The sequence below is a fragment of the Harmonia axyridis genome, chromosome 4 (assembly GCF_914767665.1).
Source record: "Harmonia axyridis chromosome 4, icHarAxyr1.1, whole genome shotgun sequence".
NCBI lineage: Eukaryota > Metazoa > Arthropoda > Insecta > Coleoptera > Coccinellidae > Harmonia > Harmonia axyridis.
The window spans coordinates 21,903,806-21,929,343 of NC_059504.1; the positions used below are offsets into that span (position 1 = coordinate 21,903,806).

At 31.6% G+C, this 25,538-nt stretch overlaps 6 protein-coding genes and 1 long non-coding RNA gene across 10 annotated transcripts; 2 read left to right on the forward strand and 5 right to left on the reverse strand.

Moving 5' to 3' along the window:
- Positions 1-1,571: 1,571 nt before the first annotated feature.
- Positions 1,572-2,311, reverse strand: LOC123677639 (heat shock factor-binding protein 1). Of its 2 annotated transcripts, XM_045614288.1 has the most exons (3): positions 2,157-2,311; positions 1,984-2,109; positions 1,572-1,927 (listed from the first exon to the last, which is right to left on the reverse strand). In XM_045614288.1, exons 2-3 carry the CDS (start codon positions 2,071-2,073, stop codon positions 1,772-1,774), a joined length of 246 nt encoding a protein of 81 aa, XP_045470244.1. In that variant the 5' UTR covers positions 2,074-2,109; positions 2,157-2,311; the 3' UTR covers positions 1,572-1,771. The 2 variants fall into 2 exon arrangements, with proteins under 2 accessions (XP_045470244.1, XP_045470242.1); XM_045614286.1 differs by having other exon boundaries at positions 1,984-2,271.
- Positions 2,312-2,477: 166 nt separating this feature from the next.
- LOC123677626 (EGF domain-specific O-linked N-acetylglucosamine transferase) lies at positions 2,478-5,031 on the forward strand. Of its 2 annotated transcripts, none has more exons than XM_045614269.1 (4): positions 2,478-3,267; positions 3,702-4,311; positions 4,394-4,496; positions 4,559-5,031. In XM_045614269.1, the coding sequence occupies exons 1-4, from the start codon at positions 2,544-2,546 to the stop codon at positions 4,715-4,717; spliced, it is 1,596 nt and encodes a 531-aa protein (XP_045470225.1). In that variant the 5' UTR covers positions 2,478-2,543; the 3' UTR covers positions 4,718-5,031. The 2 variants fall into 2 exon arrangements, with proteins under 2 accessions (XP_045470225.1, XP_045470224.1); XM_045614268.1 differs by having other exon boundaries at positions 2,482-3,175; positions 3,829-4,311.
- Positions 5,032-5,243: 212 nt separating this feature from the next.
- Positions 5,244-6,882, reverse strand: LOC123677629 (GPI-anchored wall transfer protein 1). Of its 2 annotated transcripts, XM_045614277.1 has the most exons (2): positions 6,670-6,882; positions 5,244-6,600 (listed from the first exon to the last, which is right to left on the reverse strand). In XM_045614277.1, exon 2 carries the CDS (start codon positions 6,587-6,589, stop codon positions 5,267-5,269), a length of 1,323 nt encoding a protein of 440 aa, XP_045470233.1. In that variant the 5' UTR covers positions 6,590-6,600; positions 6,670-6,882; the 3' UTR covers positions 5,244-5,266. The 2 variants fall into 2 exon arrangements, with proteins under 2 accessions (XP_045470233.1, XP_045470232.1); XM_045614276.1 differs by having other exon boundaries at positions 5,244-6,880.
- An 808-nt stretch (positions 6,883-7,690) lies between these two features.
- LOC123677641 lies at positions 7,691-8,921 on the forward strand. The gene is made up of 2 exons (XR_006747121.1): positions 7,691-7,998; positions 8,862-8,921. It is a non-coding gene; the product is annotated as an uncharacterized LOC123677641 (long non-coding RNA).
- A 1,379-nt stretch (positions 8,922-10,300) lies between these two features.
- Positions 10,301-13,846, reverse strand: LOC123677624 (cell division cycle protein 23 homolog). The gene is made up of 6 exons (XM_045614265.1): positions 13,120-13,846; positions 11,536-11,715; positions 11,318-11,482; positions 11,019-11,265; positions 10,761-10,965; positions 10,301-10,643 (listed from the first exon to the last, which is right to left on the reverse strand). Exons 1-6 carry the CDS (start codon positions 13,844-13,846, stop codon positions 10,488-10,490), a joined length of 1,680 nt encoding a protein of 559 aa, XP_045470221.1. The 3' UTR covers positions 10,301-10,487.
- A 1,873-nt stretch (positions 13,847-15,719) lies between these two features.
- LOC123677632 (protein FAM92A-A) lies at positions 15,720-25,438 on the reverse strand. Its single transcript, XM_045614280.1, has 4 exons — positions 25,300-25,438; positions 21,441-21,852; positions 19,949-20,173; positions 15,720-16,017 (listed from the first exon to the last, which is right to left on the reverse strand). The coding sequence occupies exons 1-4, from the start codon at positions 25,326-25,328 to the stop codon at positions 15,721-15,723; spliced, it is 963 nt and encodes a 320-aa protein (XP_045470236.1). The 5' UTR covers positions 25,329-25,438; the 3' UTR covers position 15,720.
- LOC123677618 (zinc finger MYM-type protein 1-like) lies at positions 16,792-19,611 on the reverse strand. The gene is made up of 2 exons (XM_045614255.1): positions 17,323-19,611; positions 16,792-17,227 (listed from the first exon to the last, which is right to left on the reverse strand). Exons 1-2 carry the CDS (start codon positions 19,190-19,192, stop codon positions 16,875-16,877), a joined length of 2,223 nt encoding a protein of 740 aa, XP_045470211.1. The 5' UTR covers positions 19,193-19,611; the 3' UTR covers positions 16,792-16,874.
- Positions 25,439-25,538: the final 100 nt, after the last annotated feature.

A 25,538-nucleotide genomic window follows, 5' to 3' on the forward strand; every position in this document is an offset into this window, starting at 1 on the left:
TGTTACATAATATTAACTCACAGTAGATAATGCTGAAACAGAGAGTATTTTCAGTTGTTACTGAAGTAAAATTTAAGAAGACAAATTAGACAGCGCTGTTTCTATTGTAATCTTTTCATCTGATAAATATTGTCAATCATTGGAAATATTGCCGACCATTTGAAGTTGATAGAAAGCAAAAATTTATACCAAATTGATTATTTATCAATGCTTTGTAGCCAACTATAACATATTCTTATCAGAAAAATAAATATTATTCTATTTTTTTGTAATGTTCAGTATAAAAAAAACTTATTTTCGAACTGTCGAAATCATTGAACTTTACAACTATTTCAGGATAATTAAATCTAAGATGCATCTTAAATAAATCAAAAGATAGGTACTATTTAACTATTTGAATTTTTGACATTTGAACTAATCTGGGGAATTCTGGGGACTTTTCAATTTCATTTCATTTAAGAACTTTTAGGGTTCTCTCCAATGCATTTTAGGGATTTTCAACTTGGGAGACTTGACATCACTGCGAAGCAGGTCAGCGAAATTTTATTTTGCCTGGACGCCAAAATGTCTGGCGGCGGCCCTGGGTTCAGTTAAAGGTAATTCATTCTCGCAAAATCTCAACCATGAAATTGTAATGTATAATATATTTGTAATTATTCCCATACAAAAATCTGCTGATTAATTTCAATAAATACTATTTCCATAACAAATATAGAAGTTAATGTGCTCATTTTATTTTACCCCAGCAAATTAATCAAATATCAAAGTGCTTAGGGTTGCTTATCTTCAAAGTAGATATTTTTAATTCTTCTTACTTATCCAAATAATACAGCCTCAGTAGAATATAAGAGGGGCAAACTTCAATACCAATGTATTTTTGAACTGTTAAGAGCAACTGAGATATTTTAGAGAAAATGTAGATACAATATAGTGTCAAAAACAATACAAAAATCACTGTTGTTGCGCAACATTTATCCTTCTCAAAATGGTTTCATCAATATATTGACCAAGTTGTGTTTAGATGAATGATGCACACTACATGTATAGGTATTTATAATAAATAGGTATGTTGAAAAAATTTAGTGAAAATACATCCTCGAGATAAAGAAGGATCAATTTATTCCACATGTACCACTGCCTCCTCTACTGATGTGAACTTCATGGAACATACATGGGATATACTTTGAAGAACAGTCATCTACTCACCACAAAAAACTTTAGTAACGATAGGCTAATATTCCACAAGAATTGTTCAATATATTTCTGGACGGTCGATGGCCATTTGTTTATGAACAATAAATAATAACTGTTACTACTACTGCTATTTCTGGACAGTCAAAATCGAGGTATCAAAGTGAGACATACAGTAGTGATATATTGGTAATTATCTTCAGTGATGTTAAATAGTCACAAATGGACAAAATTTCATATAATGTTTGTTTTATCAATTCAGCTGTAAGTATATTTTCATTCAGTAACCATTGTTCTGTATGAATTGAACTGCACCAAAAGCTATTACTTCAACTTTGTTCTTTCAAAAATGATCGACTAAAACAGGTATAAAAAAATAATAGCAATGAAAAATTTTATTTGAAAAAAACTATCTCAGTATAATCACAAAAACTTATAATGAAAAAAATCGATAAAAATGATAAATCAAAATAAAACTTCATAAGGTGATATTTGGACAAAAGCATGTTTCCATACTATCCATTATAAAATGAAACTGATTTACCCACAACAAAATCAATGAACTGGGGAGTAACTAATATTATTTTTCTGTCCCTTCAACACCTGCTTGTGTCATAAGGTCTCCTATATTCTTTTCTAAATCATCTATTCTATTTCCCATTTCATCAATTCTTGTTAATATCTGATCAGACATGTTTTGAAATTTGTCTTGTATCGTCTGAAGCAAGCTCTGAACCTGAAATAAACGAATAAGAATAAAATGAAAAACCTTCAATATATAGTTATGCTCACATATTGGGTTAACTCTTGTACATTCTTTGGATCACTAGTAGCCAAAAATTGTTCATTATTATTGGCCATTTCTACTTTATCATCAACCATTTTCCGTGCAAGTTATGAATACAATAGCAAAATTGTCTATAAATGTTACTTAAATTAAACTAATGTTAGTTTTTATAATATACCAGAGTGAACCGATGAAATTTGTAATTCGCAACTAATATTCAGAGTTTTTTCAAAATAGCAACAAACAGTATCGCTTTTATCAACTGACAATTTTTGACATAATTATTATCGCAGAATATAATAACCACAGAAACAATCCTCTATATTTTCTGTATCTTTTTCAAACGCATTCAAAAAACAAAAAATCCATTTGATTAAAAATGAAATTCGGGATTTGAAAATAACTCAGATATTTCATCACTATATATAATCTTACTTGAATTCTACTTAAGACTCTACGACTGAATCCTCACAGATCGTTAACGTAACCTGTTTATTCGAGTGAAATTGAAATTCTATGATGCATTGTTTATTTTTAATTTTTAAAATAAAGTAATATATGGTATATGATAATAGATGAAAACAAAATGAATTTTTACTTCTCTGGAATCCCCTTTATTTTTTCATATTTAGTATTATTTTGCTTCAACCCTATCGACTGTGATAATATTGAAAATATTAATCTACACGAAGATCATTTACCTTATTATTTCAATCAGTTTCCATCAGTTTCTGCTGTATGTGAAAAGACTCATAATTGCCCATTTAAAAAGCATATAACGAAAAATAAATGCTGGGGCTATGAATCAGATTGTACCCGTACTAATCAGTATTCAATACCAAGGTGTCCTGGAGATCACCGAGGATGGGTAAAGTCAAAATTTGATCAACAGGACACATTTTATCATCAGGCTGATTTTGGATATATAAAAGAACAGCTGGAAAAAATGAAGCTTTATTGTGAACCTTTTTTCATTGATGACAGCTCTCTTGAATGTTCTGAAAATTTAAGATTTTGTCGTGGAAGAAATTTGATGATAAATTTCACATCATTACTTGAAAGAGATGAACCTATTAGGTACAAAATGGATGTATTATCAGATGGTGACATTGGAGGATATTGTGAATTCAAAAAAGAATTATTGGATAAACAGTTGGATCATTTGAGTCCGTTACAGAGTTGGGCACCTGAATTCAGGTATTTCACTAGGCTTAAACGTAAACCTATCATAGAAGGAGACTGTGATGTTATTTTAGAAAAACCCACGTATATTTTGAAGATTGATGCTAGTATGTATGAAAATTGAAATTTTTGGAATGTTGCTTTTTGTTTTAATAGTAACTACTAATCTAAAATATAACTTTTTAATGAATTATAGAAAGATGAGTCATTTTTGAAAATATTTTCTTTCCAGTTTAATGCATGTATGCTAGATTCAGTTGTTCAATCATAAATTTGTTTTGTACAAGCATGTAAACGAATAATCATCTTTTAAATTTGTTTATATAAGGTAAGATAAGTAACTTCAAATAATACATATAGAAATTATTATTTTTTTATCTAAAATAAATTAATTATTCAACTATTCGGGGCTGAGTTCACTCAGTGCTGGTAACATGAGAATTGTATTGAAATAAAAATAAAAAAATCATTTTGGTCAGTTATCCTTTTTTTTATAATATACTAATTCAGAGTTTTCAACAGATGATTAAATTTTTTTTAGCTGTCAATATGTATCACCATTTCTGTGATTTCCTGAATCTCTACGCATCTTTACACATCAATGCGAGTCACCCAAGTGCATTCTCTACCGATGTTCATGTATTAATTTGGGAAACTTACACTTACAGATCTTCTTTTCAAGATACTTGGAAAGCTTTTACTGATCATCCAATTTTGGATTTGAAAGATTTCAAAGGAAAAAAAGTATGTTTTAAGAATGTTGTTTTTCCCTTATTACCAAGAATGATATTTGGACTTTATTACAATACTCCGATAATTTATGGTTGCGAAGGAAGTGGATTATTTGACGCCTTCTCCAAGCATATTTTGCACAGATTGAAGATTCCATTTTATAAAAGATACAATAAAAAGATAAGAATAACATTTTTATCAAGGGAAACAAGATACAGAAGAATATTAAACGAGGATGAAATAGTGACAAGTTTGAACAAAAATAAACATTATGAAGTACAAAAAATTAGCTTCAATCAACATATTCCTTTCAAAAAACAACTAGAAATTACACGAAATACCGATATATTCATTGGAATTCATGGAGCAGGTTTGACACATCTTTTATTTCTTCCTCAGTGGGCTGCTGTTTTCGAAGTGTGAGTAAAATGTTTTATAAATTCATTAATGCTTCTTAATACTACAGATATAATATAATAAATACATAACCCACATTTCTAGATACAATTGTGAAGATCCAAATTGTTATTTAGACCTTGCCAGGTTAGCAGGTGTGAAATATTTCACTTGGGCGAATGCATCTCTTTTGCAAACAGTGAATGATGTAAGTATTATATATTTTGAAATCACTGCTGTAGATGAAAAATTTTCTCTTATTTCTTTCAGGGTTCTTATGAAGGAGGAGCACATGCAAAATTTGTAAACTATCATTTTGATCCCACTGAGTTTTTGAAAATTGTTGAAAAAGCTGCCAAACATGTTAAAAATCATCCATCCTTCATGAAACTCTTTGATGATACCAACCATGCTCATAATGAACTTTAGAATGGTTGCCACAAAATCAGTAAAAACATTTCAAGATCAATCAAAAAGATACAAAAAGATCGGAGAAAGTAACTGATTTCACCTGGAAAATCAAATTGATCGATTAAAGCCTAAAATTAAATTTTATGACAATATAAATATTTTTCTGTAGGATGTAATCCATGTTTGTAATATATCGTACTTAATATAGAATTCAGTTTTGTGATAAATTAAATTAAGACTATAATATTTTAATGATTCGGTATTAATTTATTAATGTAATCTTGACAATATATTTTGTCAGCTATTTTATAAAATAAAAGAAATTGCATCAATTATATCAAATTTATTACATAACAAAAATCACCAGCAAAGCTTATTCTGAAGTCCATTCCAATAAACTGATATTGGGATGGACTTTTTCATCTTAGAGTTATAAATCTCATTCAAATAATTAATAAGATTTATTCCATTTCAAATTTATATACATGTATTAATTAAAACCCTGTAATTTTTGAGAAAAATAGCTATAAGTTTTTCATAAAAATCCAAATGAGAAGAGAATCCTTATCACACTTTCAGTTTTACTTTATTTGTATATAATATACACATTATTATGGCTAATATTGAAATATACAGAAGTAAAATAGTCAACGCAATTGAATCTTCAATATTTCTAGTAACTAAAATAAAATTGATCATACCTGTGAAAACATTTCCTAGTAAGAAGAAAACTAAAGAATTAAAATTAACGGCTTCATAAATATAGGGGCATCTTATAAAATTATATTGTTTTCCAAATGCAAACTTTTGGAGTAGTTCTCCAAGATAAAATATGAATGCAGCCAAAATTCCTACAAAAATCACCCAAAAACAGTAAGCCATATTTGTTAATCTTCTAGAAGTTCCGAATTTCATGTTACAAAAAAATGATAAAATTCCAATAATGGACAAATATGTAATAAACATTCGAATATTTGCATATACTCTAGTGGACCCAAAAACTTCTTCCTTCAAAATATGCCCAAAATACACTGCAAATAAATATAAACTTACATAGCCTAATACTGAAGAAATACCTTCTTTATTTGCTAAGAAAAAATTTGTTCTAGGTTCATTGTTCATAACAATATCTTGAAAGTAAATTTGAAGTAAAAACTCATGTACAATGAGAATAAGAATAGAGAAAATTCCCATTTGTTTAACATGAGCTGTTCTAATAATTAATGAACTGATACATTTGGTTAACAGTAAAGTAAAGAAAAAATTCCAGTGCACTCCATACTCTGTAGTGGGTACCTGATAGTCCAAACTTTTAGTGAATAATAAACGAAGTAATCCTAGAATAAATAATGGAATACAACTTTTCACTATTTTATTATACGAGTCTTTTCTATTCAAACATTCAGGTGAAACTATGGAATTAGCAAAAATATATAAACCTACTCCTAAATCCATCAAACTAAAACCAAATGTAGAAGTTTTGGCAAATCTTCTTGGAAATATTCGGAAATCTACTGCCAGAATTGCAATCACAGAAATTATATTTATTGTGGCTCTTGCATTTGTGATGAAAGGTATTCTTTTTTCTTCAGTTTTGCAGACTTTCTGTTTAGATTGACGAGATTGTTGCCAAGCCAAAACAAGTAAACTCATGTAAAGTATGAATGTTACAATGATGTGACCTTTTATGTAAGGAGAAAATATTGTGACATTTAAAACAATTGGTACTAATAGGGTGATAAATTCTGTAATAAATTGCCATGTTCCCTCAATTTTCAGTATGCTGACTAAAGTTGTACTCATGTAAACACCCAATATCGAGGGAATAATCAGACTTAAAGTTTCTAAAGGTGTTGTTCCGTTTGACTTCATGAAATCATCCACATTCATGTTTTTTCCCTCTTCGATGGCCATTTCCAGAAACAAATTCGTTTAGTCGAATTAAAAACTCAATATGAAAACTCTCTTACTAATTAAATAAAAATTATTTATAAAATGTAAGCCAAAGTTGTTATCTTATCCAATATTTGATTTCCTTCATTCTGCCAGATTCTTGATTTGAGGTTATGAGAAAGATTCATAGAAAAAATTACCACCTGTTGCGAGCCAATTTGTCCGTAGTTAATTCCAATTCAATTTATTCAATCAGATCTCCATACAATCTTTCCTACAATTAACAATATTTCAGAATGACCAGGCAAGACCCACCTAGGCAAGCATGCCGGTATTGTATAATCTTGCCAGGCCAAAGCGTAGTTAATAAAAAATTACAGTTCATGTGAGATAAAAAAAAATCAAAAATCTCCCAAATCAAACACTGCGAAGAGGATTCGTGACGAAGAGGTGTATCCAGGGAATGACAAGAACAAAAACAAACAAAAAAAAGAAAGAAAAACCGCGGTGAGTTCATCCGGGAACAGTGATCAAATATTAAATTTTCTAATAAATATCAAAACCCGCTATCATATAGTCTCCAAGTTCAGTCTTGTATCTTTCAAGCTTGCTTATATTTTTAAATCTGATTGGGAGCAGATTAAACAGTTTAGTATTTCTGTATGAAGGAGTTTTGTACCTATTGTTATTTGAAAAAGTCCATATGAGACACTGGTAGGGATACAGGGACCCAGTGGCGACGCTAGGGGGGGGGGGGTTTCAGGAGGGGCCCGGGCCCCCTAAGGCTTTACTTTGCCCCCCCCCCAAAAAAAAATTCCGGCCCCCTCTTGGCCACCCCTGTTTTTGAAAGCTGGCGTCGCCACTGCAGGGACCTCAGACAAAAAGTGACGAATGTGGGCATCAAAACAAATGCATCAGTTACAAGGCGATTTCCGTTTTCCTCTTATTAATGTTCTAAGATGAGATTATATCTCAAAGTAATAATAGAGTCAATAGAGGGAGCATACGTTATTTTTCAGTAGGCAATATTTACTAAAAATTTGACAGATGGAGTGGAATCAAAACAAATATCAGTAGCGTAACATTCAATAGGTAAAATCTCACTTCGTCAGAACGAACTGTTTGTTCTGACGGTGAATGCAATTTTAAAATTTTTAGTGTTTATGTCATTTTTTCTTAGTTTTTATACATTTAACAAAGTGTTTATTTACAATATTCTCTGTAGACACTATTCAGAATAATCATATAATAATAATTCGATTAAATGAACTCGCCTTGATAAAGTCTAAATATATAGACGAAACGTTGCCTTAGTCCAAATTTGTCGCCTGATTTCAATGATTCTAACCCTGTGAATTGAACTGCAACATGTTTACTCAAGGACGTGAAAACACCGAATCTGTTCAGTAGGTATTCCATTCAATCATGGAAAGATATACACTTAAACAACGTTCAGAAATTGTTTTATCTAAATCAATGCTCATTTGAGAATACTGAAGAAAAATTGAGAGGAATCCATGGACAATATTATTCATTAATCGACTCACTATATTCGTCGTACTGTAGACAAATTTAGAAGTGAATTTTCTTCACAAGAGTATCAGTATTAATAAATTAGCAATACGGAAAGTCGATTAACTCGAATGAACACTGATTTTGGTGAAACAATTTCTGAACGTTGTTGAAGCGTGAATATTTCCTTGCTAAATGGCATAATGACATAAGAAATGTTAAAAATAAAACATAGTGTTTCCATTATAACTATTTCAAATTTCATTCCTATTGGAAATCCCTTTAAATCAAAAACAGATAAATATGACAACTCGGTAATGTACCAGGTGAATTTTTTAAGTTGAATCAGAAAAAATCTCGAAAAAGAAACATCTTACGGAAAATCTTTGTTTTTTATAGCAGATTCAGATTGAAATTTTGAAATCGATTGCTTTGCCATCAGTGAAGAATCGTGAAAAAATTGTTGTTACAAAACTTTTGCATTGTTTCCGTAGAATACGAATCTGCAATAAAAACAGGAACACCAATTTGAAATTCCAAAGTTGGCCACCACAAGAGTTTAGTAAATGCATAAGGTTTTACCATAAGTGGATTCTCTCAAAACCATAAATTTTTTATTCAAAACATTTTTCTGAAAGATATTTCCTTTTCGAGATTTTTGACTGATTAAACTTGAAAAAGTCGCACAGTATAGAATTACTTGTAATAATTTCTTGGCTGCCCTTTTATTAACAACTAAATTTCTTTATTCTTGCAGGTTACGATGTTAACAAAAAAATGGAGCAATTTGCGGACTCGTTTCCGTAGAGAAATTAAAGCACAAAAAAACATGGAATCGGTCCAAACTTCCAGTAAAGACAAAAATATATCTATTTCAATGAGCTGTTATTTTTGATGCTATGTATGGACATTAATCGAACAGAAAATAATATAGAGCCGGCAGAATATGTCGATGACATTAATTTTGAAGTCGACATAAAACCGGAACCTCTTATTCCCATGTCTACTCCAATAGTCTATCGACATAGAAATAGAACTTAAGAAAATTGTTCTTCTCTTGAATAAAACTTTAATAGAAACACAAAGGATGAGGATACAAATTTTGCCTTATCAATTGTTCCATCATTACAGGCTCCTACTCTAGAGGAAACACTGGACGCCAAAATTAATATTTTAAGCATATTCAAACATAGCGTCATAGACGTAATGATTCATCACACAATTCGACGACAATGCAAGATATCACATAATTTGACGCTAATAAAGGGCATCACTTCGGTAGGATGTTCGAATAGTAAAGTGCTTTTTACACCAATTTTACGGAAAAATCATCATCAGAGGAAGGAAAATTTACCAACTTTATAATAATTCCTATTTATTGATTAGTAGGAAAATATATGGCGAAGCAATAAATAGTTATATATATATAAAAAAAATATATATTTTCTTAACAAAATATTACACTCATTTCTTTTCCATAAGTGTAATATGCTTGATTGTATCTTTTTTGCTATTACTGATCCTATTAAATTTTCAATTAAACAGTTACGAATAATATAAAACAAAAACAGAAGAACTTTTTTGAATACTCAAGTAAGTTAGAATACAGCAGGTAAATCTTTCCTCGCAACAATCTATCAATGATCAATCTGATCAATTACCAGCCGATAGTTTGACAAGTCAATAACTTATCATTTATTATTATTCAGCTGGATAATATTTTTATATCTTCTTCCACAACATGTTCTGGTGAGAGCTCATTTAAACGAAACTAAAAAAATTATCTTGATGACAGATTCCTCTTTTATCTTGATAAATCAACAACTTTCAGAGAAAAAGTAGATGATAGGACATTGTTTAACTCACTATTACCAATGATCAATTAGCAGACCACAAAATTGTGGTTTCATACAGAAATAATGTGGATCATGATGAAAATAAAACATATATCTCTAATGATATCTTCTTCTACTGATTTTGCTCAATCCCAGGATTCCACTATCAATGGAATAAGTAGTTATACGAAACCTAAATCAGCAGCATGTATCTATCACCATTGTCATCTAGAGCTGTTCACAACAGTCATACCAACTAACCAAATAAGTTCTCAAATCTATATCTATAGAGCACATATTTGGGAAAAGTGTCATTATTTATATTTTTGTATAAATAAATTTTACTAAATAATGAGATAAGTTCATTTCAAGTATTATTTATTTGAACTTGGTACAATTGACAGAATCAACTTAAAGATTGTTACTGTTGACATATTTCAATGTTGGATGTTTTCATCTCATAACCTAGTATAATTGTTTCAAAGGCACAAAGAAAGTGTTGAAAGAGAAAATTACCTACAATTATTACAAATGACTGCCTCAGTACATCAATTTTCCATATTCATATCTGAAAAATTCATATCACTAGAATTGTTTACATCGGGTGGTTCTCTTTGACCAGACTCAACCATTTTAACTTCATTATCTCGTTCGGCTCTTTTTGCTGCAATCTCTTTTAACAAAGCTTTTCCTTGTTCTTTTGTCTGAAATTGAGAAAATTATAAAATGCAATGATGAAATCTCATAACCAACTGTATTTTTTGATAATACAAATGCTTTACTTTTTATCCACTATAGTACATTATCAATTAGGAACAAACCTCATCACAGTCCAAGCATTTATATGCATAGGTATAGGCATCTTCCAACTGTCCTTTATTCATATGATAATTTGCCAAATATTGCAAGGCATTATAAAAGTCTGTTTGCTCTTCATATGCCTTATCTTTATTACTCTCTTCCCTCAAGCAGTATTCTGTAAAAGCAGCAGCAGCATTTTCAGTATCATTGAGCTTGTCATATAATCTGCAATTATTTGAAAGTAGATTAAAAGCTAATTACTAATTAATAATCCTTACTTAGACAATCTTAGCAGTGCTAGTCCCTCAACATCTCCTACACTACATGCTTTGAAATAACATTTTAGAGCATTCTCAATTTTATCCAATTTTTCATAAATTTCTCCCACAGCAATAATCATTCTACTATCATTGGGTTTCAGTTGTTGTGCTTGTTTGTAATAATGGAGTGAGTAGAAGTACATTTTCAAAATTTCATAAGTTTGTCCTAAACCATACCATGCTCTATAATCTTTGTTATTGATTTCTGAAATGATTAAGATGAATTTTACACGTCTACATAGTGTTCTATGAATCACCTAAAGCTTTCCTATAACTCTGAATTGCTGCATTAGTGTTTTTCATTTCCATGAATTCATGACCCATCAGTGTCCAAGCTGATAGAAACCGTGGATTCAATTTCAGAGCTCTTTTGAAATAAAGAACTGCTTTGGGATGGTCAGACCGTAGACTGTAATAATTTCCTGAAGATTATTAGAGTATATTTTTTGTATTTAAATGTAATTGAGTCAAATACCTATGACACAACAGGTTTCAACTCGATATTTATCAATAGTAACAACTTTATGAGCTAAATCGGCCAGTTGTGTTTTCATTTCCTGGACATAGAGTAAATTAGAATATATATCCAAATTATCCAGCCTGTACGGATCTTGCTGTAATATTCTTCTAAACATGCCGATTGCTTTGTCAAGTTCTGAAAAATAAATACTGGTGTACACAATTTTTATATACAATTTCAGGCCTACACATAAACTTTAAAAACCATAGCCATGGTCACTTAGATATCTCATCTCAATGTATTTCACATTTTACTCTAATAACTATCAAGCTCAGAGCTTAGCCCACTCCAATAAATAAGTTATTCTATGCATTCATTATATTTGCATAAACCTGAATGAAATCTATGCATCTTGTTTGTACCCAATCAAATTAAACTTTGATACTGTCAATAATTAATATGAATATCGAAGTAAAAGAAATGACTGAGATTGAGAAAAATAAACCAAAACGAATTAAAAAACTCCTATTTCCAAAATCCAATTTTTCCGAAGAAGCTCCAGAGCAGCACATACCTCAAATTTTAGAATATTTCAAACCAAAACCAGATCACATATTACTAAAATTCTATCCAGATTCTCATCAATTATCTGCAGAAGAACAGATGTTTTTCATGAAAATAACAGAAGGAATATTCGGTTACAATGAACAAGTGAGGAATGAAACTTTGAAACTACTCACTACAGATTACAGTGTAAGATATTTGGCTCCCTACTTAACAGAATTTATAAAACAATCGATACATCTGAATTTGGTGTGTTCTGATTTAACCCTCTTAATTTATTCAGTTCGTATGAGCAAAAACTTGATATCCAATCCTCATGTAAATGTAAAACTCTTTTTACACGATTTAATACCAGCAATACTTTCGTGTGCATTATCAAAAAGAATAAGTAAATATTACTATGATAATCATTGGACTCTGAGAGATTTTTCAACATATGTAATCGCAACGATCTGCCATGTCTATGGAAATGAAATGAACAGAATAAAACAGAGAGTTGTCAATATTTATCTTCAACCCATATACAATCATTCCATGTCTTTAACAAGTCTTTATGGAGGCTTAAAAGGATTATCATCTCTAGGTGAAGAAATTATAAAAATCTATATTATCCCTAATTTATACATGCTAGGAAAGCGAGTATATAAAATTTTGGAGAATAAGACTTATAAATCAGAAGATAAACAAGGAATATTAGAAGCACAACATGTATGTGATATGGTTGTGAATGCAGTGAGTCCAATTTTGATGAAGTCCCAACCTTTGGATAAGACACATCTGATGAGAGAGTTTGGATATTTTGGATATTTACTACTTATTCATATAAAAAATTTTGAAAAGATAGAATGTGATCATAAAAAACTGAAACAGACGAATTTTATAAATATGTAATTTTCTTTGAAGTTAATATAAATTTTCAAAAATTATTCACTTATTAGAAATAATATAACAGTATTTTCTGCAGATATGAGGAGAGTGGTGGAGTTCTATAAGAGATCATTATAATGAATAATGCTACATCTACTATTCACATACCTCTGTTGTTATGATAACATAGAGCTAACTGGGACATCAGAAACATACTGTTATTAAAACCTTTGGCACCTAAAGTTTCACACATTTGAAGAGCTTCATCATTTCTCAGTTGTTCTAAACAAGCATGAGCAATAAAAAACTCTTTCATCCAGTGGTCTGGTAATATTGAAAAGTCTTCAACCAATTTTCCCAACTCAAACCAACTACACCACAACATTGGTTCAGCTCTAACAGATTTTAGAAGATTATCAGTGGCCAAATATGTAGCATCTAATTTTTTTAGTATAACTCCATAAAGATACTGTAGATATCCATCCATTTTATCTTGAAAATTATCTTTCAATAGTTGGGATGCAAGATTTCTCAAGTCATCGTCTTTCTTTGGATCAGGTGGACAATTTGTATCAGCCATGTTATCGAGCTTTTTCTTCTCGATTGATAAATAAGAAGAGTAATAATATAAAAATTTGGATTTATGCGACACGCAATTTTTAAGATAGTGAGCACATCTATCATACTCTTTAATATCAAAATAGGATTTTGCAACCAAGTACTCCTCAAGTTCCTCTTCCGATTCTTTATATTTTGGAATGTCGCTTTCTTTCAATTTCACATGATGTAGAGCGAAATTCAACTCTGATAACCATTTAACAGTTTGATAGAGACCTCTTTGGGAGCAATCGTGAATAGCTTTAATAATTTCTATTTTAACAGAACGTATGTCCATTGCAAATTTTTATTTTTCTATATGCTTAAACGTGGATGCATACACTTAATTTATAGAAGAAAATTGGGTTTGGAATTTTTTTGTATTGTATCCTGAATTATAGGTTAAATCAAATAAAAACCATAAAAAAGCGTGTGTGATTGAACTTCTGTGTTCATAACAATGAACAACTGGCTCTTACTCTTAGACAGCGGAAATGATTTTGACTTCTTCTTTATACCAATTAATTAAAAACATGGATTTAAAAACGTTGAACATAAGTTCAATCAGATAATTATTCTATTGACATCGAAGAGAATCTATATAATTACAAAGATAACATCACCTATATTTTGGCAGAATTTGTTGAAGTCAAAAATCCGAAAAAGAAAGAAGAACAAACAGAAATAGATGTTACGATTCTGATCAATCTGATGGTGAATCATACATCTTTAGATTTCTTACAACGTTTTTTAATAAATTTTGTTATCTTCTCGGTAAATGCTAAGCGACGTGTTCTATGATTATTCATCCTTGAATTCGATGACTCGGAATTCCTCAAACCCTTTTCAAGACTACCATTGGTACTTTCAGAATCGGTAACTTCAGGTTTTCTATTACACTCTTCCAATTTGTAATAGGGATCCCAGGAACTCAAGGGGACTAAATATTCACAACCATCTGCTGATGACAAATTCACTGGAAACTGAATAACCATCGTGGCCAGATTTACAAGTGATGGGGATTCCCCTAAATGGGAACCGTCTCCAGGAATGGCGATATCCTGCATATCCCATTTACTTTGGCATCTCTTGAATGCTGTTCCACCGCAGCGCACTTTAGTAATGGTAACTTCTGAATCGGTGAGTTTCAAGTTTGAAACGCTGTCGTTTTGGGATATACTATCTTCGAATCTGACATACCTGTCCACATTTCCAGTAGGATTGGACGTTGAAAATCTTGAATTTTCGTTTTTATATACATTATAATAACCAAGTTCTTTTCTTGCGTCAATTATGTCCTCTATCTGTTTGAAGCCATTTTTGGTTTGATCAGTCTCCATTATTGGCACTATTAATTTTGTTTCATTTTTTCTTACTTCAAAAATTCATAATTCTCAAGTCGATGACATTTTTCGACATAGAATAAAAAAATCAGCTTTGTGCTGTGGTTTCAAGTCTTCTCTAATTGCTATATAACATTTTTTTCAATTTAATATATCCAGTAGATTGGTTTTTATGTTCAATACAATAATAATAGAATGTATTTAAAATTTTCTCTACATCGATCATCCAATAAACAGTTTTTTATACCACATAACATTGATAACTTTTTTAATGTTTCTAGAAATGTTAAGCGCCATTTTAGGGAAGGAAGTAGTATAATAGTTATTTTCATAATGAGTGCGTAAAGTGATATTTTTCCGCACGATACTGCCATTGACCGATAGACACGAAACGGAGTTCGGTCAAGCAATTGAGTGCGGGAAAGACGGAAACTCAAAAAATTTGATTAATTATTCATATACACTAGAATGACAGACCTAATTCTGAATGTCATTACCATAGTTCATCATTTGCGTTAATTGTGCCTTCGGTGCATATCATACATGACAAAATTTAATATATTCATTATTTAATATTTGCGTGCGGAAAAAATCCTTGCTATTTCTTTTCCGCACGCATATGCGTTCGGAAATTAAAGAGCAGGGGTTTTTCCCGCACCGTGTGAGAGAGTGACTCTTTCCGACTTGAAATGCGTTCGGGAAATGGGTTGAAAGCACACGCTTGTAGAAAAATATATATATTTTTTAATAACGAACAAGAATTCAGTTCTTTATTATTTTTTTTTTAATTATTATAGTGTCATTTGTAAAAAATAATTGCACGCCAAATTCAATGAGGTCTCTTTATTCTGTCATCGGTAGACTTAACAACAAACTCACTTAAACTTTCACTCTTATTGAAATCAGAATGTGTGTCTTCTGTATCCGAAAGATCTGCTTTCATTGAATCCAGATTATCTTCACTTCTCGAAAGTTTCCTTGCTCCGGGAATACCTGGAGTATTTCGACGATGACCTACCGAAAATATGGTACCCAAAGAACTTAAAGAAGGCACCCGTAGCAACGCACTTTTCTGATCACCTCTGCCAGATGCAGGGTCAGGTTGGAGTAGGTAATCCTTGAAACTCTGTAAAATTTGAATTCATAAAGCAACTATTAACTAGTTCCATCAGATTGGTAGATGTATTCAGTGGCATACCAAGGGGGGATATGTCAACCACACCCCCCCACCCCCCAGGAGGAATATCCATTATAGTCACAATTTGATTCTGTAAAAATTTAATCAACGAATTCATCAATCAGCGCTTGAATTAAAGGGCTTGATTTGATCTTACTGTCGTCGACATAATCATAATTTACTTACGGGCTATAAACATAAAAAATCGGGTAAACTAATAAGATTCTGAAGTAAAAGCTCCGAACTAATCGAATTAAAAATAAATCTCAAGGAGTGTCTGGAATTTCAAAGGACATCGGATACGAATAATCAATTTTTTATTTCTTTATCCCCCCAAGGCTTATGTCGGGGTACGCCACTGGATGTATTGACTTCATATAAACCCAATTATCCAATAATACATAGAAGCGTCCTTAGACAATGATGCAATACAGAGTCTTTACTCCAACATTTAAGAAAGAAAGCTTGAAAATCCGGTCACGTGACCATACAGAAGAGAATACAGAAGTTTGAATATCTACCAATGAAATGATTGTATTGAATATTGATTAGTTCAATATGTAGAGCCATTCAAAACTATGCCGCGACTCCAGGGCCGTAGCTAGAAATGAATTTAAGGTAGGGCAATGAAGGTTACAGGTAGGGCAGAAGTAAAAAATTGTACTCGATGTGATCTGATGAATCAATTTTCATCGTACCTACTTTTGAGTGTATGGTAGTATGTATATATAAAAATATTTATTTCTTCAGTTTATATTATTTCTTTCAACATGTTGTGATTAATATAATGATGATAAAAAACTTCCTCAAAACAGCTGAATCCTTCGATTTGTCATATTATTAAATATGCGAAGGACTTCATTCAGATCAACAGACTGAGTCCTTCTCTTTTCAAAGGCCAGAAATACCATGCCTGCCATTCTTTCGTGACTCATTGACAGCCTCTGAGGTCTATTGATTGCAGTTAAGGTTGAAAAAGTAGATTCACAAACAGCAGTGCTACATCCTATGGTCGCCACAGATGCAAAGAGTTCATATGTATCTTTGAAAGCCTCTCGCTGTCTGTACAAAACTTGCACTATGTCTTCTGTTTTATCCTCACGACGACTCAAATAAGCTTTAACCACTGTAGCCTCTTCATTTGATGGAATTGTTATACCTGAAAAGTTAATTTAAATTGTGAATTGAATATGAATAAACAAGCGTAATATTTTAGAAGCAGCAACATCATTTTGTTAATTGCCTTACACTCACCTAAATTTTTCAAAGGTTCCATTTTGTTCACATCCAACTCATCGAGACTCGCTACAGAATTTAACAGATCATCGTTGTCTGAAAACCTTCTCTGTAATTCAGCAACTAGTATGTCCAATGTTTCGAAATACTCAGATTTAAATGGTTGATCTTCTTCATTTTGTTTCGTTGAGGAACAGGAAGAGTCAAACATCAAGTAGTCATCCATGCGATTAGATCTTCTGACTTGCCTTTTTTGGGTGTGAGTCCTATTTTCAGAATCAATGCTTGTCATAGATTTAGCTTCTTCCAAAATTTGATGATACATTTCATCTGTTCTCAATTTTGTGATTTCATTTTGGACGCAATTTATGATTATTAGGGCGTCTTTCAATCCTGCGCTTCGGGCTTGTAAACTTGCATCTGCAGGCTGAAGCATGGATAGTATTTTTTTGGCCACAACCATAGCCATTCGGAATTCCAAATTAAGCATAATTTTTTTGATGCCGACACTCTTGGCAACGTCGTCACCATTGAATCTGTCATTTTTCATTTTATCTAAAGTTAGCAAAATCTCTGAATAATTATCGTTTACAACTTTTGTAACCGCCAAGTGTCCTGACCAACGTTGTTCGAGTAATCTGCCAATTATTTTTCCACCATACATTGCAGCTATTTTTCCATGATGAAAGAACTCATGTAACATGATGCATTGATCAAAAAATAAACGGATGAAAGTCATTTCAGAGATAGTCCTGATAACTATTAAATGTAAGCGGTGGTTATAACAGTGGACATAAGGAATTTTTCGGCCCAATTGATTCTCTATTCTAGTCGCAACTCCTGAAACTTTTCCGCTCATAACACTTGCTCCATCATAGCATTGGCTTAGCATACGGGAGAGATCAATGCCATTTTTCGTAAGAGTGTTTAAAGTTAATTCGGTAAATGTTGCTGCATCAAGATGTTCAGTTGTTGTAACTGTCAGCAACGACTCATTGACGATTCCATCCTTAACGTAACGTATTGCTATAGCAATATTTTCACGATTATTCTTATCCCTCGTTCCATCTTCCATTAGAGTGAACCAATTCACGTCAGATTCCTTGATATCTTTGACAATGGAGTTCTGTACTACTTGAACCATTGCTTGAATTATTTGGTTTTGAATTTCCGGTGAATGATATGTCGCATTTTGTGGTATATGGCTGAAAGCCTCCTTCAAATTCGGATCTTTCATGCACGTGTATTCAAATAAATTCTGAAATAATCCTTGTTCTTTTTTTTCCTCCAAAACATAATTTCCTCGCAAAGCTAACTCGTTGACAACTAAAAATTGTATAACTTCAACAATTGATTTCATGTAATACCGGTTTTTTTCTAAAACTTCATGATTTATCAAAGTTTCGACACTGCTACCTGTAGATATTCTGCGTAGTTTGTCTTGCCACATCGCCATGGCTTGTGTATGAGGAATTGATTTCTCATGTTTTGGAAACCCAGTTCTTGTATCACTGGCATTTTTCCAGTTTCTGAATCCTGTGGAAGTATAAGAACTTTGTTTGCTTCCATGGGGTAAAAATTGTTGACAAGGATAGCAAAAAGCAGCATCTCTCTCGACCGAATACTGCAACCATTTATATCGCTTAAACCAATCCGCAACAAAGGCCCTATTATTTTCTTTGGGATATATATTTAAAATAATTTGTTTTATCGGTTCTCCGATTCGTGCAATATCCGAAGGAATACCATAGTTAATTCTATTTCTACCAACCTGTTTTGCCAAACTAGTTTCCATAGAACTAGGAGTGGGTTTTGAGCAATGGGGTTCATCGTGATGAATTCCCTCTTCAACTCTTCGTTTTTTGGTAAAGAAAGTCCTTATATCCATCGCTAAATGAGTCAATCAACACTTCACTTCACTTCAATAAACAAACAATTATTTCGCTAAACTCTATTTTGGGTTATATGGGGATCCCCCTACCAAGGGGCGTATATTCCAGTACAGGTCCCATACATACTTCAAATGCCATCTATGTGCGGAATCAAGAAAATAAGCACATGAGGTGCTTCTGAAAATACAGCGTGCTGTATATATACAATGACCACGGTGCACTCTATTGATGTAGTTCGCAATCTCTAACAACTCGTGATTAATTCAGAATTGATTTGCGAGTGATAATTTTTTCCTCACGTCACATAATGAAATTTCCTTTGAATATTATTTAAATTGTTACTATTTTTTAAGGTAGGGCATTGAAAATTAAAGGTAGGGCATTGCCCCATAATGCCCCCCCCTGGCTACGGCCCTGCGCGACTCCGATTAGCTGATGCGCCATGCGTTTCACTCCTATAGTGCAGTTTATTCCTCTCTCTTTCTTCGCGCTATTCACTGCCATTATTACATATAATTAGATCATTGATGTAAAATGTAACATTTGAACTATAAATACATTTGACTGATGTAGTAGAACTACGAACATCTGACCTACATCTTATATCCTATTTGAACTATAAGTACATTTGATTGATGTGGTAGAACTACGAACATCTGACCTACATCTTATATCCTATTTGAACTATAAGTACATTTGATTGATGTGGCAGAACTACGAACATCTGACCTACATATTAAATCTTATTTTACCTGAAGATCGGATCCTTCATCTATGTTTGAGACGCCTTCGTATGTTTTCGATAAAATTTGTAATGCTTTAGAATGATATCCTATTTCAGTAACGATGAAATCCAGGAAGATTTCCTTGATATCATGGAGTTTCTGCTTCTCAAATTGTATGACCTTTTCTTCAAGAAGATGAACAGTTTTAGTTAGATCTGCAGTGGCTCTGATGAGTTCAGTTTCAGCCTGTACCTTTTATCAAATGAAAAAATCAATAGAATAAACGAATTCTTTGTAAAATAAATATGTATGTTAGGGATTCACGGCATGGCGTGATTTTCAAGCTACTTGGCTTGAGCTTGACTTCATTTCTAGTCAAGTAGTAGTTTTTCAATCTCAAGTCAAGTCAAGTATTTATTTATCAAGTATTTGAATCATATCAAGCTACTTGATTTTTTGCAGTTTTATTGCGTATTGTGTATGTATTGTTTCACATCAATAGAAAAATGATTAAATGAAAAGGAACCTTGCAAAAAACACTTTGATTTCTTGAACTTATTGTATAAAAGAATCGAAAATATCAATTTTTTTGAAAAAGAAACATAAATTAAATCACTATAATTCATAACAAAATAAAAAAAGAAAGTTTATTAATATTGGGAAATCTTGAAATATTGAGATTTGTTTGATTTCATAATTTTCCATTCAGGATCTAAGACACATGGGGCATCTTATAGATTTCCTAACCTATTGCGGGTTTTTGTAACTGTACTGTGAGAGCAGCTCTGGAAAATTATCTTTCAACAGGTGCTGAAGATGCTGGCGTTGATGAAAAATTCAATTTTTTTGAAAAAGAAACATAAATTAAATCACTATATATCATAACAAAATAATAAATAATAAAACATTAAGTTTCTTGATATTGAGAAACCTCCAGGCTTTGTTTGATTTCATCATTTTCCATTCAGGTTCTAAGACTCATGAGGCATCTTAAAGATTTGTCGCCTAACCTATTGCGGGGTTTCATAACTGTAAAAGCAACTCTGAAAAATTGTCTTTCAACAGGAGCTGAAGATGCTGGCGTTGATAAGAAATCCTTGGCTAAGTTTGGTAAGATATTTCAGAAACTACCAAAATCTACCAATAGATTTCATAGAAATGTGAGAAAACTACTAATAAAGTCACACTGGCGAATGATTCAGTCTCTCGGCGCTCGAGGAATCCCCTTATTTAGTCTAAGCGCGCAGGAGATTGCAGAAATATATGCCGTTCGATGCGCGCATATCAAGTAGCTTGATGCCAAGTCAAGCAATAAATATCTTAAATCAAGTGAAGTCAAGCTCAAGTATGTAATTTTTCTCGAGCTTAATTTTTAAGTCAAGTAGTTCGTTAAAATGTCAAGCTACTTGGCTTGATGAACCCCTTATGTATGTCACACTGAGTCAATTCGAGAATGAATAAATGAATACGATGTATTAATAATTTTCATTGTTTAAAATAAATCGTCTCTATTACTTACAATTTGTTGTCTATTCTTCGGATTCCTTTCTCGTATACGATCTAGCTGCCTTTTCTTAGACGTCTCTCGATCTTTAGCGTTGTAAATTTGTTTGATTTCCTCCTTCAATTGCTTGCAAATATAACCGTATTTGGAAAACTCGCCAACAACTTTATGATCTATAGCAGTCACTCTATTTTCTCCATAGTCGCTTAAAACTTGCATTGCTTCAGAAAAATTTTGCAATTCCAAACACTGAGACTTGCTTATCTCTTCAGATTCAGTGTATTTCGTTAGGGTAGTGGACAATTCATCACCCCCATCTCGTATTTTCGCTAATTTTTTGGAATATTGTGCGAAGGCTGAACATAATTCTGATATTCTATGTTCTACAGAAATTATTCTAGTCTGGATAAGATGGGTTTCCTGTTCCCTGAATGTGTAAGAACAAGTTAGAGAAAAATATTTTCATGATGGAAGGAATCTCATGGATAGTGAAGTTGCTGCTTATTCATTATTGAATAGGTTAATATCAGTCTATAAGGTACCTAGGTTTATATTATAAATTTATTTCAATATAATAGTTTGAAAATATACACTGTGTCCGTAAAGTATGGAACAAATTAATTTTTAGCTAAACAGACCATTTTAAGAAATAATCCTGAAACACGTCGATTTTTTATTTAAATTTACCGTATTTTAAAATAATAATCTAATATACAGGGTGAATTACTTTCGAGTAATGACGTCACCGTCATTTTTTTTAAATGGAACACCCCCATTTCGTCCCAATTTTCCGATTACTCTAGCTGAGCTGATTCCAAAAATGTATCACATGTTGATTCCAATTGGTATAGAGTGGACAAAAATACAATAGTTTTGTGTGTGCTCATTAAGTAACGCGTAAAATTCTTTATCAGTTAAATTAACAATATTATCAAAAATACTTATTTTCTAGCGGCAATAAACAAATAATGACATTTCACAAAAAACTAGACGACTATGATTTTTTTAAATTGATAAGAAATAATTTCTTTCATATTCTGTCTGCTAGACCACAAACCAAACATGTTTGGAAACAGCTCATTTTTATTGATCTAAAAATGTAACAAACTACATTCAAACCAATTGCCCCTAGACAATAAGTATTTTTGTTAATATTGTTAATTTAACTAATAAAGATTCTTACGCGTTACTTTATTATGAGCACACACAAAACTAATGTATTTTTGTCCGCCCTGTACCAATTGGAATCAACATGTGATACATTTTTGGAATCAGCTCAGCTAAAGTAATCGGAAAATTGAGACAAAATGGGGGTGTTCTATTTAAAAAAAAATGACGGTGACATCATTACTCGAAAGTAATTCACCCTGTATATTAGATTATTATTTTGGAATACGGTAAATTAAAATAAAAAATCGACGTGTTTCAGGATTATTTCTTAAAATGGTCTGTTTAGCTAAAAATTAATTTGTTCCATACTTTACAGACACAGTGTATATTACAAATGTGATAAACGTTTATATATATATATATATAATAGAGTAAATATGAGATTCGATATGAGTGCTATAACGAATCTCTTCATCTGCTTCGGAAAAAAAGGCTCTCAAATAATTTCAAAATAGAGTATACTGCGAATTCGCTATTTCAATAATCGTTATGAGCGCTGCAAACTTACTTATTTTCTTAGTTCGTTGTCTAGTCGCAGAGATTATTATATATAAATTTCTTATCAAACTTTAAAAATCAAAAAGTTTCAGTTTCACACGGCAAATCACCCAAGTGCCTATGTATGATAATCTGTGAACTTCAGATAATGGAAATATTCGGTGGCCACCAAGGTCTCCGGATTCAACTCCGTTAAACATTTTGCCACATTTGAAGAACATCATTTATCAAATTGAAAATGTTGAAAAAATCTAATGGTATTGAATAAAGAGAGAATATTTTAATCATCTGAAATTCACAGATTATCATACAGGGTGGCCATTTGAAAACGAAACAGACGAGATTACAGACGAAATAAAGTTTTTCGATAGAAAAAAGTCATGGTTGTTTTGAAGCTCAAAATGTCGATTTTTCACAAAACACTACATGTGCCATGAAAACACCACTTCATTTTCAAATACTTAGTTAAGAATATTTAGAGAACTAATGCATAAAATGAAAAAACAATTACTGTGCTGAAATCAGTATGAAAATACCTTTCAAATGAGGTATCACTCACCCCATCTTCCCTATTCAAAATTTGGGGGTGAGGGTTGTAGTAGCAAGGGTTGAAGCGCTATGCGTCCGTAACCTACATCTTAAGTTGTCCCCCTCGAAACAGAAATCGACCTGTCCGAGCATTTCTATCGAAAAACTTTATTTCGTCTGTAATCTCGTCTGTTTCGTATTCAAATGGCCACCCTGTATATGTATAGGCACTTGGTTGATTCGCCGTGAGAAACTTAAAATTTTGATGTTTTTCTTTATTTGATAAAAAAGAGTGATTTCACTTCTTATAGAAATTTTAATGATTAACAATTAAAAAAACACAAGTTTGTATTACAACTGCAAAATTATAATTACAATAAAAAACAAATTACTAAACCAATGGATTATTCTAATGGAAAAAGTGGCTGTAGAACGTTTCTGTTTCATTTTTATAGAACCAATAATAAAGAAAGTTATGAGAAGAGCACCGGCAAGCTTCTTAAAATCTAAGACCGGACCAGTCCCTTCAAATTTTGCTATTTTTATCTTAAATTTTTTCAAGAGCGAGTGAGGAGTGAGCCCCCTTTATTTCAGAAATCTTAATTACCTATATGTATGAATTTTTTTTTGCTCTTTCACGGCAACGGTGGGATGCTGTAATATGGATATATTTTTTGGAATGTAAGAAGATAGATACCTATATGAGCTTAAAAATAAAGATTATTATTTTTGATGTTAGAGAATAACGTGATCTGTATGAGGAATCATTGAATACTATTGGATTACTTTTAAAAGAATGTATGATGAAAACAGTCAACTATAGCTATTTTTTTTTTAATGAATGGAAATAGTTTAGACGGAAAACCAAGAAACTTTAGCGCGCATGTTCTTATTACTATTCATGTAATTTTCTTACGAAATTTCGAATGTTAATTTTTACTACAATAAACACAAATCTGAAATTAAAACTTCCTGGTTTTTTCTTCTGTCCTTCATATTGTGGCAGGCCGATTGTCATCTACATAATTCCTGGTTTGTGACGTGAAATAAAAGCATAGAATGGCGTGATAAAATTTCAATAAAATATGTCATTTATCTCTTTTAGATCAATTTTCTTCACACAATTACATATTTTGTATACAAAACCATTAAACTAATATAACAGAGGTATTCGCCGAGCCCTGAATATCACATCCTGATATAATTACAAGTCTATATATATCTTAATTCATTCCAGAAAAATCGTGTACATACACGATTATAGAACAGAATTAATTTCGACTTCGAATTTTTCATCAATCGTGCAAAACCATTCTCAAATCAAAAACTAAAGGCATAAGGTTAACACGCTGTTCCCCTAAAATGAGCACGCACAAAAATAATTTCAGCTAAAGTCCTTTCTATGTATTTCATTCTTAATTCTTGTATTATTCACATGTCAATATTTGATTGAATAATCCTATTTGTGCTGCCCTATTATCAATCCTACATATACATACAGTATATTGGTAAGAAATATGTAGGAGAACAAAAATAAGTACCTACTAATACGAAAGAATGTTAATTTCCAAAATAACTTTTCGCAGAAGATTTTTATTCTACTTTATGGAAAATTCATGCTTTTAAAATAATAATAATTTTACATTGCTTTCAAAATAATTATTTAAGCAATACATACCAGCTAGGTTTAGATTTTAAGTCTGGCATTATTTGGATTTCAACAATACAAACAATGAATGAACCACAGAGAATAACAATACCAGATACCTTAGAACATAGAATACCTCCTTTATTTTCAGCCAGATCTTCCAATATATAAAAAATAATTCATATAAAATTTGAGGTTGGTTAACTATAAATATTGGTATCAATGTTTGAAGACACCTCTTTAATTAAATGATAATATACCGTATGGTA

Bases quoted from the DNA above. Each gene is read 5' to 3' on its own strand.
- LOC123677639 (XM_045614288.1), bottom strand. From the start codon at position 2,073: ATGGTTGATGATAAAGTAGAAATGGCCAATAATAATGAACAATTTTTG. The intron at 1,928-1,983 runs GTGAGCATAACT...CGTTTATTTCAG, and splicing joins TACAAGAGTTAACCCAATAT to GTTCAGAGCTTGCTTCAGAC.
- LOC123677626 (XM_045614269.1), top strand. From the start codon at position 2,544: ATGATAATAGATGAAAACAAAATGAATTTTTACTTCTCTGGAATCCCC. The intron at 3,268-3,701 runs GTATGTATGAAA...AATTTTTTTTAG, and splicing joins TATTTTGAAGATTGATGCTA to CTGTCAATATGTATCACCAT. The intron at 4,497-4,558 runs GTAAGTATTATA...TATTTCTTTCAG, and splicing joins TTTTGCAAACAGTGAATGAT to GGTTCTTATGAAGGAGGAGC.
- LOC123677629 (XM_045614276.1), bottom strand. From the start codon at position 6,613: ATGGCCATCGAAGAGGGAAAAAACATGAATGTGGATGATTTCATGAAG.
- LOC123677624 (XM_045614265.1), bottom strand. From the start codon at position 13,846: ATGGACATACGTTCTGTTAAAATAGAAATTATTAAAGCTATTCACGAT. The intron at 11,266-11,317 runs GTGATTCATAGA...TAATCATTTCAG, and splicing joins GAGTTATAGGAAAGCTTTAG to AAATCAATAACAAAGATTAT. The intron at 10,966-11,018 runs GTAAGGATTATT...AAATAATTGCAG, and splicing joins GCACTGCTAAGATTGTCTAA to ATTATATGACAAGCTCAATG.
- LOC123677618 (XM_045614255.1), bottom strand. From the start codon at position 19,192: ATGGATATAAGGACTTTCTTTACCAAAAAACGAAGAGTTGAAGAGGGA. The intron at 17,228-17,322 runs GTGAGTGTAAGG...TTAACTTTTCAG, and splicing joins GGAACCTTTGAAAAATTTAG to GTATAACAATTCCATCAAAT.
- LOC123677632 (XM_045614280.1), bottom strand. From the start codon at position 25,328: ATGCCAGACTTAAAATCTAAACCTAGCTG. The intron at 21,853-25,299 runs GTATGTATTGCT...TTACACATTCAG, and splicing joins TTAAAATCTAAACCTAGCTG to GGAACAGGAAACCCATCTTA. The intron at 20,174-21,440 runs GTAAGTAATAGA...ATTTGATAAAAG, and splicing joins CGAAGAATAGACAACAAATT to GTACAGGCTGAAACTGAACT.